Source organism: Loxodonta africana, chromosome 11, assembly GCF_030014295.1.
Source record: "Loxodonta africana isolate mLoxAfr1 chromosome 11, mLoxAfr1.hap2, whole genome shotgun sequence".
NCBI lineage: Eukaryota > Metazoa > Chordata > Mammalia > Proboscidea > Elephantidae > Loxodonta > Loxodonta africana.
The window spans coordinates 7,815,013-7,832,741 of NC_087352.1; the positions used below are offsets into that span (position 1 = coordinate 7,815,013).

Sequence of the window (17,729 nt, forward strand, 5' to 3'; positions counted from 1 at the left end):
AAGTCGATTTCAACTCAGAGCAACCCTATAAAGGAATACTATACAACAATAAAGAAGGAGTCAACTACAGATAAGTGCACCATGGAACAATCTCACCAACACCATGTTGAGCAAAAGAAACCAGACACAACAGAAAACATACTGTATGATTCCGTTTATGCCAAGTTCAAACAGAGAGAAAATTAACTACATCAGTGTGGTGGGATGGATGACTTTTTTGTGGTCTTTCTAGCCATGGTCTCGTAACTTCCACCCAAGTGAGTGAGTGGGACTGCAGGTATGGTAATTGTGGCCCACCAAAGGGATTGGTCAGTTTTGCCATCCCTCTGGGCTTGAAATGAACCATTCCAGAGATAGGAAAGAGAAGAGTCCACCACTGCCAAGGAAGGAGAGACCCGCAGGAGACAGTGCAGTGGGCTTCCTGGCCTGTGCAGCGAGAAAGCTGAGTGCCTTTGGGCAGAGACTGAGGGCCAGGGAGAGGTGTGCCTGCAAGCATGGCTGGGAAGAGGCTGTCCTGATGGGAGAACTATATCCTTGAGTGTTCCTGAGCCTGAATTGTAACCTGTTACTTCCCTAATAAACCCCATAATCATGAGTATGGTCTGTGAGTTCTGTGTAGCCATTGCAATGGATTATAGAACCCAGCAGAGAAGTACAGAGAGCCGTGGGAGGGATGGTTGGTATCAGAATTGGTACAGATGGTGGAGAGAGGAGGCATATCTGACCTCCGACTCAAAGGAATCAGGCTTGGGCTCTTAATCTTGACTCTCCTTCCCCCTTGTGAAGTTAGAGGAGGTCAGACACTCCCTCGTGCCATTTTTACAATGAGTTGATGTAAAACTAGAAAGTTAAAGAAAAAGGAATGGCCATAATTACTGTAAAAGTCAGGATAATGGTCCCAGTTAGGGAAACAGGGGGGTTGTGATCAGTAAGGAGTCTCATGACAGAAAAGTGAGTGGGTGGCTTCTGGGGTGCTGTCATGTATTTATGTGGGTGGCACAAGTGTTTTCCAACTTATCGACTGTACATTTATGTTTCACGTACTTTGCTGAATGTTATATTTCACAAATAAAATGTATCTTGGTGATGGTGGTGGTGGTATTTTTTAACAGAATGAGAAGGGAGCTTCCCAATCCATGAAGCCTTCCTGGGTCCCTCTACCCAGTGTCCTCTGGGCTCCTCCAGCCTCTGCCCCTTGTGTAGTCAAGGCTCTGACCACTCTAGGCTGTGACCCCTGTGTCCCAGTCTGGCTCACCCACCAGAACAGGGGTTTTCCAGGGGGCAGTACCCTGGCTGGGGTCATCTCACAGAGCCCGGCTCAGCACCTAGCACACAGGAGGCCTCGAGGAATGTTTGCCGCCACACCCTACACACCAGGACCGCCCTCAGTTTCAACACATTATCTTGTACTGTAATTGTCAGGGCTTGGGTCTGTCACCCCCGCCCCCAGCTCCCTATGAAGAAGCAGTGGGTAGTAGCAGATGATTGCTGATAGGGGATGGCTGGCTCTGCATTGCCACTTAACTTTCTCCATCTCTCTAGATCCCATTCTGGAATGTTCCCTGAGGCTTTCACAAGGGCTGTTCTCTGCCTGGAATGCCCTGTCATCCTACTCATACTTCAAGAGCCAGCCCCTGGCTCCTCTCCTGTTTGATGCCCTGGCCCTCCTTCCTCTGAGCTCCCACAGGCCCGTATCTCCCTTAGCTGTGGCCCGTCCACACCCTGCCCCACAGAATCCTGTTTCCAGACTTTTCACGCTCTTTGATCTCCGTAGGCTCTCCTCACGGCCTGGGTCTGACCCACTTCTGGCCTCGAGGGTCGATCTATTGGCAAGCCCAGGCAAGCTCCCTGGCGCATGCGCTAAGGGAAGCTCTGGCGGCTCCACGTCCCGGCGCTGCTTCAAGGGTTCCTGCCATCAACGTTTTGGCACTCCTGTGCAGGCACGGGGGTTCCCTTGCCCTCAAAGTAAAGCTTTCTTACTTCGGGCTGGAAAGTGCTAGAGAAAAAGGCCCACCCAGCGCTGAAAGGGTGGAGGCCACAAGAAGGGTGGAGAGTTGGGGGCGCTGAGGTAGGGTTCAGGCCCGTGTTGTGGAGCTGAAGCAGGGGGAGGAGCCTGAAACTGGTCCAATAAAGAGGCGGGGCTTATGCTTGTCAGGCAGAGAGACAAGCCCCAGGGCTTGAGGAAGAGAGACGGGTTCTAGAATTTGGCAAGTAGCGGAGAGCCCAGGAGAGGCGAGGATAAGCAACAACCCCAACCCGAAGGGCAGTAAACCCCAAGTAGAGAAGAGCCCCAAATCTTGGAAGATGGTAAAAACAAAACCCACTCCGTACCAAGGGCAAGAGAGCCTCCCAGTTTGAGGGAAAGGACAGAAGGGTGCCTGGATAGGTGACAAGGGAATGCAAGCTCCTCCTCCCTCCCCACTGCAACTGCTGTCCTCCTTTTATGACAGGAGTCACTAGGGGAGAGATGCTCTCCATCAACACTTCTTCATTCTTCATGGAAGTCACTTCCTCTCTCTGAGCCCATTTCCTGTCAAAAATGGAGATAAAATTCCTGCTTCACACAGAGTGGCTAAATATTGCTGTTAATTGAGGTGGAGTCCATGGCGATCCCACGTGTGCAGAGAACTGCTCTGTAGAGTTTTCAAGGCTATGTTTCAGAAGCAGATTGCCAGGCCTATCTTCTGAGGCACTTCTGTTTGGGTTTGAACTGCCAACCTTTCGGCTGTTGTCAGGTGCCGTCAAGTTGGTTCTGACTCATAGCTTCCCCTATATACAACACTGCCCGGTCCTGTGCCATCCTCACAACTGTTATGTTTGAGCCCATTATTGCAGCCACTGTGTCCATTCATCTTGCTGAGGATCTTCCTCTTTTTTCACTGGCCTTCCACTTTCCCAAGCATGATGTCCTTTTCCAGGAACTGGTCCCTCCTGATAATATGTCCAAAGTGAGAGGAAGTCTTGCCATTCTTGCTTCCAAGGAGCACTCTGGCTGTACTTCTTCCAAGACAGATTTGTTCATTCTTCTGGCAGCCCATGGTATAGTCAGTATTCTTCACCAACACCATAATTCAAAGGCATCAATTCTTCTTCAGTTTTCCTTCACTGTCCAGCTTTTACATGCATATGAACTGACTGAAAACACCATGGGTTGGGTCACATGCACCTTAGTCCTCTAGGTGACGTCTTTGCTTTTAAACACTCTAAAAAGGTCTTTTGAAACAGATTTGCCCGATGTAAAACGTCATTTTTTTTTATAATTTCTATTTTTTATTGTACTTTAGATGGCTTACAGAGCAAACTAGCTTCTTATTAAACAAATAGTACACATATTGTTTTGTGACACTGGTTACCAACCCGACAACATGTCAATGCTCTCCTTTTCTTGACCTTGGGTTCCCTATTACCAGCTTTCCTGTCCCTTCCTGCCTCTGGTCCTTGCCCCTGGGCTGGTGTGTCCCTTTAGTCTCGTTTTGTCTTATGGGCCTTGTCTAATCTTTGGCGGAAAGATGAACCTCAGGAGTGACTTCATTACTGAGCTAAAAGCATGCCGGGGGCCATACTCTCAGGGTTTCTCCAGTCTCTGTCAGGCCAGTAAGTCTGGTCTTTTTTTGGGACTTAGAATCTTGCTCTGCATTTTTCTCCAGATCTCTCTGGGACTCTCTATTATGATCCCTGTCAGAGCGGTCAGAGGTGGTAGCTGGGCACCAGCTAGTTGTGCTGGACTCAGTCTGGTGGAAGCTGTGGTAGTTGTGATCCAATAGTCCCTTGGACTAATCTTTCCCTTGTGTCTTTGGTTTTCTTCATTCTCCCTTACTCCAGACAGGGTGGGACCAGTGGAGTATCTTAGATGGCTGCTCACAAGCTTTTAAGACCCCAGACGCTACTCACAAAAGTAGAAATGTAGAACATTTTCTTTATAAACTATGTCGGTTGAGCTAGATGTTCCTTGAGACCATGGTCCCCACAGCCCTCAGCCCAGTAATTCGGTCCCTCAGTTATTTCTTGACTGCTGCTTCCATGGAATTTGACTGTGGCTCCAAACACTAAAGATGAAGAAACTGAAGATTTTTACCAACTTCTGTAGTCCAGAATTGATCAAACATGTCATCAAGATGCACTGATAATTACTGGTGATTGGAATGCAAAAGTTGGCAATGAAGGAGGATCTGTAGTTAGAAAATATGGCCTTTGGTAATAGAAGTTATGCCAGAGACAGGATGATAAAATTTTGCAAGACGAATGACTTATTCATTAGAAATGTATTTTTTCAACAACTTTCAGCTAAAAAAGCCAAACCCATTGCTGCCCAGTCAATTCCAACCCATAGCAACCCTACAGGGCAGAGTAGAACTGCCCCATAGGGTTTCCAAGGAGTGGCTGGTGGATTCAAACTGATGACTTTTTGGTTAGCAGCCTAGCTCTTAACCATTGCACCACTAGGGCTCCACCTTTCGGCTAGTAGCTGAATGTGGAACAGATCTTGAGTAGGTGTCCAACAGAACTTAGCTCCCTCCCCAGACAAGATAAACAGTCTTGACCACACAGCAACTGGCTGATCAGGACTTGACTCCTAGACAGGACTCAACTCTTAGACTTCCTGCTCCACCTTGTACACCACGGAATAGGTCAAGGGACCATGACAGGTGCTGAGGTGGGGACAGGATCATCCTTTCTCCCAGGCAGAGACCAGCAGTTGAGAATCTCTGCCCACCCCACCCCCAACTCCTAAGCCTGGTACACTTCCCCTTCAGGAAAGAAAATCTGGGTATTGTGTAACAAACGAGTTCCTGTGCCCTTAAACACAGCGTGGGGAAAGAGCAGGAGGTCACCTCAGCAGTAGACACACGGCAGTACAAAGCACAGAGAAGATCCAGGTTAGAAGGTGAATGCCCCATCGTAAGGGTCGGGAGCCAACTGGAGAGGGACTCTGAACAGGGAGCCCCCGATGGCCTATCCTTTCTGGGCTCTGTCAGCCTTGGGTGTAGCTGGCCCACCTCACTGCACTAAAGATACTGGGACCCCCAAAAACGTATATGAGCAAAGCATGTATGCACAGGATTGGGAGAGTTCATGAATCTAAGCCAGTATTTCCTCCTTTGACGGACGAGAAGACAGACCCAGACAGGGCCAGCCTGGGATGGCGGCTAGCAGATGATTTACCCAGCATCCTGTCCACCTTCCAGCCGCTAACGCTGGGCCAGGAATACTCTGAGATTGGTTCTCGGCCCAGGCTCTCATCATATCCTTCCCCACCCCATAAAGAAAGAGCCTTACAGGTTCTTGGTGCCCAATTATGCCCCTTCCAGGACAGTTTTATTGGTGCCATTTGTTAAAGGCCTTTCCCATCAGTCCCCGAGCTTTGCCTTCCTTTCTTGAGAAGGCAATTGTTTTCTGATCCTGGCCCCAAGGGCAGCAGCAGACCTTGGTCTGATGCTGCTGCAACACATCTGGGTCTAGCTCTGAGGAACCAGAGGAGGCAGGAGGGCCAGGTTTGTGTGTGGAAGGCAGGCAGGGCCCCGGCTGGCTAGAAATGTGTGGGCAAGGTGAGGCAGCCCTGTGTGCACCCCAGTGCCGGTGCCCAGGGTCAGGGCGGTAAAATCAGAGATCCTGAGAGAGAAGCCCTTAGGCCAAAGAACTGTATGGGGGAGGCCAGGGCAGAGCCCAGGGAGGCTGCAGAGGGGCAGTGTGTGTGCAGATAGCCCAAGGTGGGGATCCACATGTGCGGGGGCCTTTGGTGAGTGTGTGGCTATGCCTCCTTCCCTGCGTTGATCTGCATGCCTGTGCCCCTGGCCTCCAGAGGCTGAGGAAACACACCTGGTGGGGGGCAGGGAGAGGATGGGAAGGAAACTCAACTGGAAGTGGTGGAGGCCTCAGAGCCCACATCCTGTGGGAGGGGCTGTCAAGAGGCCCGGCTGTCCTGTCAGCTGTCCTCACAGCTGCTGGAGTGACAGTCCTCTAGGGGCAGATGGTCCTCTGGGAGAAGGTGGCCCGGAGGCTAGGAGGTGGGATTGGTCTTGCCAAATCCAGCATCAGGAGGCCTGGGTTGGGCGCCGCCCCCCCTCCTCCTCCATCAGCAACAGGCGGCGCCGACCAGCCTCATAGTCGGCCTCGTCCACGCTGACCAGCAGGCGGACCGCCTCCCGGCCCACAGCCTCGCGCAGGGCCTCAGTCAGGAACACGCCCCGCAGGGCCTGCAGCAGGGCGCCACTCAGGTAGTCACCCCAGAAGGCGTCCAGATAGGAGAGCTCCGAGAACTTGATGTCACACACCACAGAGCCCAGGTCCCGTGAGCGCAGCACTGCGGTGGCCTGCCCAAACACATCCAGCTGCCGCGCCAGCGCCTGGGGCCTCCGGGACGCCACACCCTGCTCCAGGGCTGGCCCGTGCTCACAGTACTCTGCTCGCACCCGGAGCCGGATGTCTGCAGGGCAAAGAGGGACTCGTCAGGGAGGGGGTCGAGAACCCACAGACACACTGTGCAGGGGGACTGGCACCCTTCCTCCCGCAGGCTCCACCCGTGGGCTCCTCCCTCTGCCCCGTGGATTCAGCCTGCCCCCGTTGGTTCCCCCTTCCACTAACCACACCTAAGTAACGGTGAAGACCTCCCCAAGGCCTCTGTCACCTCCCTGACCTCCCGTCCTCCTCCCCCCCAGAGTGCTCCACAGCAGCCTCAGTGGCTCCTGGCTGCTCCTCCCACCACCAGGCAGGTGCAGCCTCAGCCCTGTGCCCCACCCCCACCAGGGACGCTCTTTCTCCAGGTCTCACAAGACTCTCACTCCCTCACTTCCTTCAGGTCTTTGCTCAAATGCCACCTTCCCAACCAGCCTATTTAAAGCTTTACACCGCCCTCTCCAGCATCCCCAGTTCCCTACACCCTGCTCTATTTTTCTCCAAGGTGTTTATCACCTTCGAACCTACTCTAGCCTTCGTTACTATCACGCTCATCATCTGTCTCCCCTCCTCCCCACCTCCGTGAGCTTCCTGAAGGAAGGGGTTTGGTCTGTTTTATTCACTTGTGTAACCTGTGACACACAGCAGGTGCTGAATGCATAGTTGCTCAAAGAACCAGTGAATGAACAAATAGACTTGCCTTTAGGCAACCAGTCTCACAGCCCTCCAACAATGAATTCATGTGGGGTCAACCACATCCACCCACCTACCCAAGCAAGCCCCAGTGGATGAGGGTCCCCACCAGGCCCAGGAGACTGGAACTGTGCTGGTTCTACTGGGAACCAAACACTCTCTTTCCACAGAGGCTGTTAAGATGGCGGGACGTAAGCTTGGAGCTGCTGGGGGCCATTGTGCCACCAGGAGGGGAGAGAATGAAGTCTACAAAGGGTCAAGGGCAGAGGGAAAAAGATTCCTGCATTCATTCCATGAGCCTGGATCACACCATGCCTGCATGAGTTAGAATCAATTCTCTTTTTTGCATAGGTCAGTTTGAGTGGGATTTCTATCACTTGCAACCAAATGTTCTGCCCAATACAACCCTGACCACAGCTGCCCAAATGGAGTGGCAACTCTGCACGGGGGGCAGGACGTAAGATTTCTGAGGCTACCCCTGCAGATGTGACCTGGGGCCTATCACCTCCCCTCAGGGATTACTGAGTTCCTGCCTGTGAAGTCAGGCTAGTAACAGTACCTCCTCCCGACACACAAGGCTGCCCTAAGGATCACCTGGAATGGAAACAGCAGCCAGCACTCAGAGCACTGACTACCTGCCCGGCACGATGCCCCGTGCTTGACTCAGGTGACATTTAATCCACCAGCAACCCTGTGAGGCAGGCCTGTTATCATACCCAATTTATAGATGATGAAATTACAGAGAAGTGAAGTGACTTGCCCAAGGTCACATGGCCAGGCAGTGCTTGATAAAGGTCATTTCATCTCCCATGGCCCAAAGAGCTGGCTTCTGGGTCAGAGCTGATTCCCACCCAGGAGGCTTCGGGTGCTAGCTGCGTGACCTAAGACATGACCTCTCAGAGCCAGGTCCCTGCCTAAACCTGGACAATCCCTGTTGCAGAGAGCTGCTAGGAGGATTATAGAGAACAGCTAAAAAGGAACCAGGTAGCACTGTGCCTGGCGTCCAGTGGGACCCCAAGAATGACAGCCACCAACAGCTCAGATGTGCCAAGTGTCTGAGCCTCGGGGATTCAGCAGGATCACCCAACAACCTGCGGGGCAGTGGTCACCTTCAACTCATCTGTCAGATGAGGAAACTGCAGCTCTGGGAGGGGAAGTCAGGTGTCCTGGACTCCCCTCACCTTTCACAGGTGTTAGCAGCAAAGTCCCTGCTTCCCCAGAACAATGTCTCCACACCACCCACTTCCTCCTCCCCAACTCAAACCCCAAACCCTTCCTTTTCCTGCCTCAAGGGGAGCCCCGCCCTCTCCACTTGAGGCCCAGGGAAGCCTGCCAGTCTTGGCCCCCAGGTTCTCCATCTTGAAGACACATGACACCTCCAGGCCCACCTCCTTGACTCCTACAGTGTCTGGCCACGCACGCCCTCCCTCGGGTGTGGGCCAGGGAGCAGGGGGCCGGGAGAAGCAGCACCTGTCCAAGGCCACACAGGGGCTGGGCAGCGGCAGAGGCACAGAGCCAGGTGGTGGAGTCCACAGACCTCGAGGTGAGTCCCGGCTCTGCCACTCTCTAGCTGTGGGGCCTTGGGCATGTGACCTCACCTGTCTGAGCCTCAGTTTTCCCATCTGAAAAACATAAACAGACAAACAAGAGGTCCCTGCTGCACTGTGGGGTCATGAAAATTAAATGAGGCAACTTGTAAAGTGACCCAGCGCCTATGACACAAAAAACACCCAGAAACAGGAACTGTGGTTTCAACACCCACCTCTCCCCCACAGCCCCTACCCAGGCCTTGCTCTCTCTTGCCTGGGCCCAAGCCAACCTCCTCCCTCAATCCCCACTATGTCCTCCCATAGCCTGCCCTCTAGCCACAATGGAGGTGCTTCTCTGCACAAGCCTTACTCAGGCAAGAAATGGTCTGTCCTGACAGAGACTGGAGAAACCCTGAGAATATGGCCCCTGGACACCCTTTCAGCTCCGTAATAAGGCCACTCCTGAGGTTCACCCTTCAGCCAAAGATTGAACAGGCCCATGGAACAAAACAAGACTAAGGGGTGCGCCAGCCCTGGGGCAGGGACTGGAGGCAGGAGGGAACAGAAAAGCTGGTAATAGGAAACCCAGAGTTGAGAACGGAAAGTGTTGACATGTCATGGGGTTAAGTGATATCATACAACAATGGACATACTAATTGTTCGATGAGAAATTAGTTTGTTTTGTAAACCTGCATTTAAAGTTCGATTTAAAAAAAAGAAATGGCCTATCTACCTTCTCTGCCCAGAACGCCCTATTCACCCAAGGCCCAGCCCACAAAAGCCCACATCTCTGCCCAGCTTGCCCCTCTCAGCACAGATCCCTGTGGTCCTGTGAAGTGAACGATCTAACTGTTCACCCAGAGCGCCCACCACATGGGAGAAGGATAGATGGCAGGTGCCAGGGCAGTCATGTGCATCTCACGCTTCCATTCAATGGGTATTTACTGCACACTGAGCACACAGGGGTGGGAGGAGAAGGAGGCACATGACCCGTAGTTATGGAGTACTCCCCACACTGGGCCCCACTCAAGGCTGCCCCTCTGTGCCCACCTGATCCTCAGAGCATTTTCATTATCCCCATATTACATGTGAGGAAATCCTGTGCCGCACCACAGTCCAATCTCCCATCTGGAAACACAATCATGGTTCAGAAAGAGGACCGACAGGCTGCAATGGGGAGAGGAGAGTACGTGCCGTGTCTGACCCAGTGCTCCATCCCTGGCCCTGGATCACCTGCTTTGCACACACTCTCCCCCGCCCCTACTCCACACCATGAACTAACAACGGCTGACACTTATGCTACCCTCGCCACGGGCTGGCACAGCACTACACACGTCACAGGTACTGGCCCCCTTTTGATCCTCCCAGCAGCCTTAAGAGGTGATGCTGTTATTACCCCCTTTTGGCAGATGGGGAAAAGGAAGTATGGAGATTGAGTCACCTGCCCAACGCTATACGGGTAGAAGTGGCAAAGCTGGAATTCTGACCAAGGTGCTGGCTCCAGGGCCCGGCTCTTAAGCACCCCTATCCTGTTGGCTGCCTCTCACATACAACACGTGTACACGAAAATACATACGTACACAAACACATAATTAAGGACTTCCTGAGGGCCAGGAGAGAAAACTACACAGAGCAAGCTATGATTTAGATTGAAAGGATCAGAGACGACCTCTCTGAGGAAATGACATTTACAACGAAGCATGAAGGATACGGTTTAGACAGGAAGACACAGAAGAAGGGAAGAGCAGGATTCCCAGAAAAGAGAACAGCACATGAGAAAAGTCCAGAAGCAGAAAATGAACTTGGGCGCTCAGACTTGAGGGGCTAGTGTAGCCGGAACGTGCAGGAAGAGGAGGACACAGAAGGGCAGGGGCCAGGCCACACCCTGGTGGGCCAGGTCAGGGTCTGGTCTCAGGCAGTGGTAGGGCACCAGTTTGGAGTCTGGGGCCTCTGGAGGTTGCAACTCCCTGTAACCCAAAGGCTGCCCCTGAGGCTGCTGGATAAAGGATAACCAGTGGGGCTGTGGTGAGGATTACAGGATTGAATGCAAGTAAAGAGCTTAGGCTCTTAGTGCATCCTCCAGGTGTAGCAGCAAGGACACTACCTTCTGACTTTACCGGACATAGCTCTAGCCACTCTGCAGAAGCAGCAGGTTGATCAGGACCAAGGCCATGGCAGTCGTCGGGGAGAGCAGAAGGATGGTGGCAGCAGAGACAGAAGCAAAGGGACTGGTCCAGGAGTGGCAGTGAGGGGGAGGCAGGAAGAACGCCCAGCACCCTGTGACATGGGCTGGGAAAGCCTGAATTGTTTTCTTGGGCCAGGAACACCAAGCATCTGCTGACATCCTACTCCACTCTGGCAGCTGTGGGGAAATGCTCCTGCCCTTGGGTCACGGGTGAAGGGTCTATGCATTCATGGAGGAGGAGGGTCCTGCTTTCTGCACTCAGAGGGGCCCCAACATTCTCTTTCCCCCAGCCCCATTCCCTGTCATTCCCTCTTAGGGGTCACAATGGGATGCAGAAGGAAGGTGGGGGAGGTTCCCAAAAGGGGCCCGAAGTGCAATTAATCACTTTCGTATATGGCCTTTCCAGCCATGGGCTTGTAACTCCCACCCAAGTGCTTGTGTGATAGGGTAACTGTGGCCTAATAAGGAGATTGGTCAGTTTTGTCTTAAAAGAGGGCCAATTTCAGAGAAGGGAGAAGGAGCCCACCACCAAGGAAGGAGAGACCAGCAGGGGAGATGCTGCAGCAGAAGACAGCGAGGCAGGCTTCCACACCCACAGAGAGAGAAAGCTGAGTGCCTTTGGGCAGGGACTGAAGCACAGTACCCAGTGAATGGGGAGAGGCTAGCCTGATGGAAGAGCTGTACCCTGAGTATTCTTGAGCCTGAATTTTAACTGTTACTTCCTTAGCAAACCCCATAATTTAGAGTTCGGTGTGGCCACTGTAATGAATTATCAAACCCCAGCAGAAAAGTAGAGAGTGCTGTGTGAGGGACGGTTGGTGTCAGAATTGGTAAAGATGGCAGAGAAAGGAGGCATGTCTGACCTCTGCCTGTAGGAATCAGCCGTGGGCTGTTGATTTTGGTTCTCCTTCCCCCTTGTGGGGTTGAAGGAGGTCAGATAACTCCCGCAAGCCATTTTCACAGGGACTATGAGCAAGATATGAGGGTGCAGGCGCTAGGCCTGGTGAGCAACCTTGTGTGTTAGATCTTGTGCTGGGTGTGGCCAGGGACTCAGTGAAGGGACCTCACTCACACCTGCCCTCCAGAAGTTCCTAGTAAGGTGGGCTGGGTACAAGGAGGAACCATGTTCCCCACAGCGCTGCTGGGGAGTTTCCGGCCTTGGGATTGAGGGCAGCATGTGCTTCCACAGTAAGACATCTGCTCCTCTGCTACCACCCTAGGACCAGCTGCCACCCTCCTCTGGGCCCCTGTGGGAGCGCCTTCCTTCCCAGCCTCCTGCCTCCACTCTTGCCTTGCTCCTGTCTCTTCCTAATGGAAGAAGACAGTACTTCCTAGAAAGTGATCTTGGGGAAAAAAAAGTAAAATAAAACATCACAGCTGAGTCTGATCAAGCCTCTCTAGATCCAGCTACCAATTTTCAGGAAAGAGAGAGGTAGCCAGGGGAACACGTTCAATCAATCCTACTGCAGGACGCAATCAGCAAAATCCAGTTTTGGGGAAACTCCACAGGACAAGGGAAACTCCGCAGGACACCTGGTTTCAAGAAATACAATGACGATGCAGAGGAGAAAAAGCTGAGAAAAAGAGGGTAGGAGAATTCTACAGATCAGGTGAGAATAAAAGACAATATTTATGAGACAATTTCAACACTGACTAGGTATTTGATAGCAAGGGGTTGTTAATTTTTTTTTTTTTTTTTTTTTTGGTGTGATAATGGTTTTGTTTTGCTTTTTTCAAAAGTTTTTATCTGTTAGTGATATACAGTGAATATAGGGATGAAATAAGAAAACACCAGGAATTGACTCCGAAATGATGATCCCAAAACATGGCCAGCGGAACGAGATCAGCCCCGAGTTGACAGTTATTAAAGCATGATGATGAGACATGGGGGTTAACTATACCAGTCTATCTAGATGCTTCTGGGTATTTTCCAGAGGAAAAAAGTTGGAAGAAGGAAAAAAAAAAAAGGAAAGCTGATCCTGTCATTCAAACCCTCCAATTGCTTTCCATCATTTAAAACAAATAGTAAACCTCTTGCCCAGGGGACAAGGCCCTGTAGGACCTGCCCCTGGCTGCTGCTCCCATCCTTACCTCCTATGAGTCACCCCCTTGTTCAACTCGCTCCACTCCAGCCTCCTGGCTGTTCCCTGACCACCACTGGCCCACCCCGACCTCGGGCCTTTGCTCAGCTGGTCCCTCCATCTAGAACACTCTGCTCAGCCATCCACATAGCTTGTTCCCTCCCTTTAGGCAGTTCTCTTCCCTGGGAGGCCTTCCTAGATCATCCTAACATGAAAGCTGGGTGCACATAAAATAGCATTTTCCACCACTCCCTACTCCTGCCCTGCTTTGTCTTCTCCACAGCCGACCTCTGAAATATCTGTCTCCTGGCTTTCTCCTCTCACCAGAACACACGCTCCAGGAGGGCAGGGGCCTCTTATCCCTGCAGTGCTCAGCACATAGTAAAACCAAAACAAAACCAAACCCGCTGCCATTGAGACGATTCTGACTCATAGCGACCCTACAGGACAGAGTAGAACTGCCCCATAGGGTTTCCCAGGAATGACTGGTTAGCTGCCAAGCTCTTAAGCACCGTGCCACCAGGGCTCCAGCACATAATAGGTGCTCTATAAATACAGATGGAATGAACGCAAAAAACAAAAATGGACTTTGGAAGACGAGTTTCAGCCCAGCTCTGCCTCAGCCACTCATCATCACTCAAGACTAGCAACTTCCTTTCCCTCAGCCTGTTTCCTCCTTTGCACAATGGGGACGTCACTTCTACATCAATGGCTGTCTTGAGAACTCAGTGGGGAACACACCCAAGCACAGTACCCGGTGGACGGCCCTGTGCCCAAGCCTGGTATCCCCCAACCCCCCCTTCCTCACACACTCGGGAGCTTAGTCTAGAGTTCTGTCCCCCAAGAGTGCAGCTAGCTGACACTCCCAGCTGTCACAGGTGAAGCAGGGGAAGAACAGCAGGCCCCTTTAGAGTCAGGTCAGGAGGGGCTCCTTCCAGCCTGGGGACTAGGCCTCACTAAGGGTGAGCCATCCCCACTTGTCAGAGGGGAAAACTGAGGTCCAAATGGGAGAGCCTCCCTCTAGCCCCACCCTGCCTGGTGAGTCAGCAGTCAGACCTGCTCGTCTTCCCTCCCTGCCACAAGACGCAGCCACACCCCAGTGAACCACCTCCCTGCCCCGACCCAGCCCTCAGAAAAGAGACCTGAACTCTCAGCTTGGCAGGCACTGACTCTCTTTACCCATCCAGCAGCACAGCCAACCTGGTGGCTCTGGCAATTACCGCCTAAATTGGGGAGTGTCACAATCAGGCAGCCACCCAGGAGCTGTCTGAGGACACGGGGCTAGCCCCATTGGTCTCATCCATAAAGAGGGTGTGACAATGGAAAGAGGCAGGTATGCATGCTTTGTGGGCTGGGGACTTCTGCAGATGGTCAAGGTCTTCCAGGGGACCCAAGCTGTCCACGGCCTACATCTTCCAGGCTCTAGTTAGGCATACCCCGGCCTGAGCATCCCACCTGAGCATCCCACCAGCTCTTCCTTGGTCTCCTGACCACCAGCTTCCAGGTGGGCCTCCTCCCCAGAACCCTTTCCACCTGTGCACTTACTGCTCCCTCTGCCTTCCTCCCTCTTCCCCCGAGGTGACCCCACATGCCCACCCCCACATCCTTCAGTCTCAGTCCTCCTAGAGGTGCCTTCCCAGATCTGACAGGGCACACAACTCAGTCCCCTTCCCTGGCTTCGTCTGTCTTTAGCGCACTCATCCTTGACATCACATATTGGTTCTTTTGCGGGCGATCTGCCTCCCCAACCGTAAAATGCAAACTCTTCAAGGTCAGACCAATTGTGGGTCCTCAATGCCTAGAACAATGCCTGGCACAGGCTGTTACTCCATAATAAAAATCAGGTGAAGAAACAAGTGACCCCTTCCCTGCTCCCTAGCACCCCAGAATAAAGTCCAAACTTCCACCCAGTGTTCAGGGCTGCTACCTGCCTCATCTGCCCCTTACCCCACCCACAAAGCTTGTGTTCCCAACAGACTAAACCCTGAGCACATCCTACTACCTACACTTTGCATGTGTAGCTCCCTCGGCCGGGAATGCCCTTCCCCACATCCTCATCCAGCTTCCTCCAGCAGTCCTTGAGATCACTGTTCAGGGGGTACCTCCACAGAGAAACTGAGGCTGGCCAGAGATCTCCCCTGCACACGCCAAAGCCCGCAAGCTCACACCACTCATGGCACCCATTGCCACAATGGCCCAGCCACCACTTTCCTCGTCTGTCTCCCCTGCAGCCTGGGAGCTCTGAAAGCAGGGGGACCAGATGTGATCTGTATCCCTGGGCTTGCTCAACACAAAGGAGGGGGCACCGGAAATGTGTGTGTGAGAGGAGGGGATGCAGAGAGAGGAGGATGGAGGGAGAAGCCCAGGCATGCCTGTATCCATCCCACAAAACCAGGTGAAATTTCTTGAAGGCAAGGTCTGAGCTCCCCCACAACCCAACCCTACCTATCTGTCTGCAGCTCCAGTCAGCCCAGTATCCAAAACAGTTCCTTATTTCCTTAGTCCACTCCCGTCACCCCCTCCAATACGGCTACCCCAAGCCTGGCCTCTGTCCTCTCCTTCCTGTTGAGCTGCACGGCCTCTTCACTCATTGTCCTGCTTCCACATTATTTAATCTACCCCACACACACCTAGCTGAGCAGGTTTTATACAACAGGCACTGTTCTAAACATGTTACAAATCTTAATCACTTACTAACTAGCTTTTTAGATAGTATCACAATTCCTTTAAAAGCACGTATCAGAGCACGTCACTCCCCTGCTTTATAGTGCTTCCTGTTGCACCTGAAATAAAATTCAAACTCCCACACACGCCAGGCCTGCCAGGCCCAGCTGCTTGGTGCCTGGTCCTCTCCACCTGCTCCCTGGCCCCTCCCCACACCACTGCCCACTGGCCACACTGATCCATGTCCTTCCCCTATTCAGTCACAGCCTCCTTCCCAGGAAGGCCCTCCCTGGCCACCCACTTTTAAGGAGCACTTATTCACTCTCTCCCCCATCACCCTGTTTTATCTCCCTCACTTCACTTAGCGTTTTCTAAGTGCTCTGCTGCACAGGTCCTGTCACCCAACTACAGGCAGAAGCCTTGCCTGTGCTCTTGCTGCTGTGTCCCCTGCCCCACGTGCACTGCATGGTAACAGCGAGAATAGGAGCAAACTTTTACAGGGCACATGCCCCCTGCCAGGCACTGTCCCAAGGTTACTAGATGAGTTTTTTCTCACAACCTAGTTGAGAGGTACTGTTATCAGTCTCATTTTACAGATGTGGCAGCTCAGAGAGGTTGAGTCACTCGCCCAAGGTCAGGGAGCTTGGAAGGGCCCAGGCCAGGATGTGACTAGGCAGCCTGGTCCCAGAGTCCTCGTTCTTTACCACACCATACTCCACCATTGCAGAAGAGGTGACTGCTGAAGAGTGAGCCTCTGCAATGTTTGCTGAATAAACAAATGACACTGGAGGCAAGTGATGGTCAGAGAAAGCTTTGTAGAGAAGGTGGCACACAAATTGATCCTTCATCTATGGACAGGATGTGGACCAGCAAGATGGCAACAGAAAGGACAGGTATTCCACTGCACCATATGGGTGGGTGAGAGCTGCTGCCCACCCCCTACATGAGTCATACCCCAAACACCAGTTTCCCCCACCCTCTGACTCCACGGCCTGCCCTGGGTACTATGAATGAACTTCTCAAGACCCCCAGACACCTACCACAGGTCACTTTGCCTTCTGAGGTGGGCTGGGCCGGCTCTCGCTGCTCTTGGGAGGCAGCTGGCGGCCCTCTCCGCCGCCGTCTGGCACCACCACTGGGCCGGCCCCGACTCCGCCGCTGCCGCTTGGTTGGGGGAGAGCCTGAGGAGAGAAAGATGGGATGGGACAGAATGAGGAGCAAGTGACAGATGGGTGCCCAGAAAAGAGCTTGAGGCTGGTCTAGGTGCTGTGAGACCACGTTAGATGAGTTCCTCTGCCTCTCTGGGCCCCAGCGGCCCTGTTACAAGATGAGGAGTGCAACCTAGCACCATCTAGAAGGGCAAAGGAGCACGCTCAACCACCCCGCAGTTCCAGTCCCAGGGCTGAGCCTAGAAAAATCCTTGCACGCTCACACCAGGAACCAGCAGGACAACAGCCACTGGGGTACCAATTATAATCACAACAACTCAAAAACAATGTAAATGTCTGACAAGAGGAATCAGCACTCTAGAGTGATTTCCAGGATAGGTTGTCTAGTGAAATAAAGCAAGAAACAAAACAAGTATCTATAGTCTGCTACACTTTGTGCAACAGAGAAAGGGAAATAAGAATATATACATATATTCTGTTATTTTTGCAAAACGAAACACTGGGAAAATAAGTTAGAAGTGGGGGGCAGGGGCGGTCAATGATAAAAATGAGGCTTCTCAGAACACCTTGAAACATAGTTTAGTCTTGACTCCTGTAACTGTTTTCCATGTTAGAAAAAAATTAAAAAGAAACCATAAAACTAAACACAAAGAAAAACAAACAAACCTAATTAGATATAATTGGCAACAAGAGAAAAGAATTTTCATGTAACTTGGAAAAACATTCTGACTGTACACATTCAGTGGGATACCCTCTGAGAACAAGAAGAACCACAGAGAAATCCTAACTTTAGCTCAGATGTAGTCAACACGATATTGAGACTGCAATTTTGAAGCTATGCTATTACGCTCTAAGACAAAGCAAGTAAATATCAATGTTATTAAAAACCAGTATTTCCGGTCTACAAAGAAAATATTCTACATTCTATTTTGATAAGGGGCATCCGCAGTCTTAAAAGCTTGTAAGTGGCCATCTAAGACACTCCACTGGTCTCACCCCCTCTGGAGCAAGGGAG

The 17,729-nt window shown here is 52.1% G+C and overlaps 1 protein-coding gene across 4 annotated transcripts in view; it reads right to left on the reverse strand.

Annotated features, from left to right (window-relative positions):
• Positions 1-17,729, reverse strand: part of DEDD2 (death effector domain containing 2) — a 24,544-nt gene continuing 6,815 nt past the window's right edge. For 2 of the 4 annotated variants that reach the window (XM_064293731.1, XM_064293732.1), the window contains exons 4-6: positions 16,586-16,726; positions 8,685-8,708; positions 2-6,424 (exon numbers count right to left, since the gene is read on the reverse strand). In XM_064293731.1, the coding sequence (XP_064149801.1) occupies positions 6,033-6,424; positions 8,685-8,708; positions 16,586-16,726 (557 nt within the window). In that variant the 3' untranslated portion in view covers positions 2-6,032. Of the gene's footprint in view, positions 6,425-8,684; positions 8,709-16,585; positions 16,727-17,729 lie in introns of all 4 variants that reach the window. The other 2 variants (XM_064293733.1, XM_064293734.1) reach the window with 2 other exon arrangements.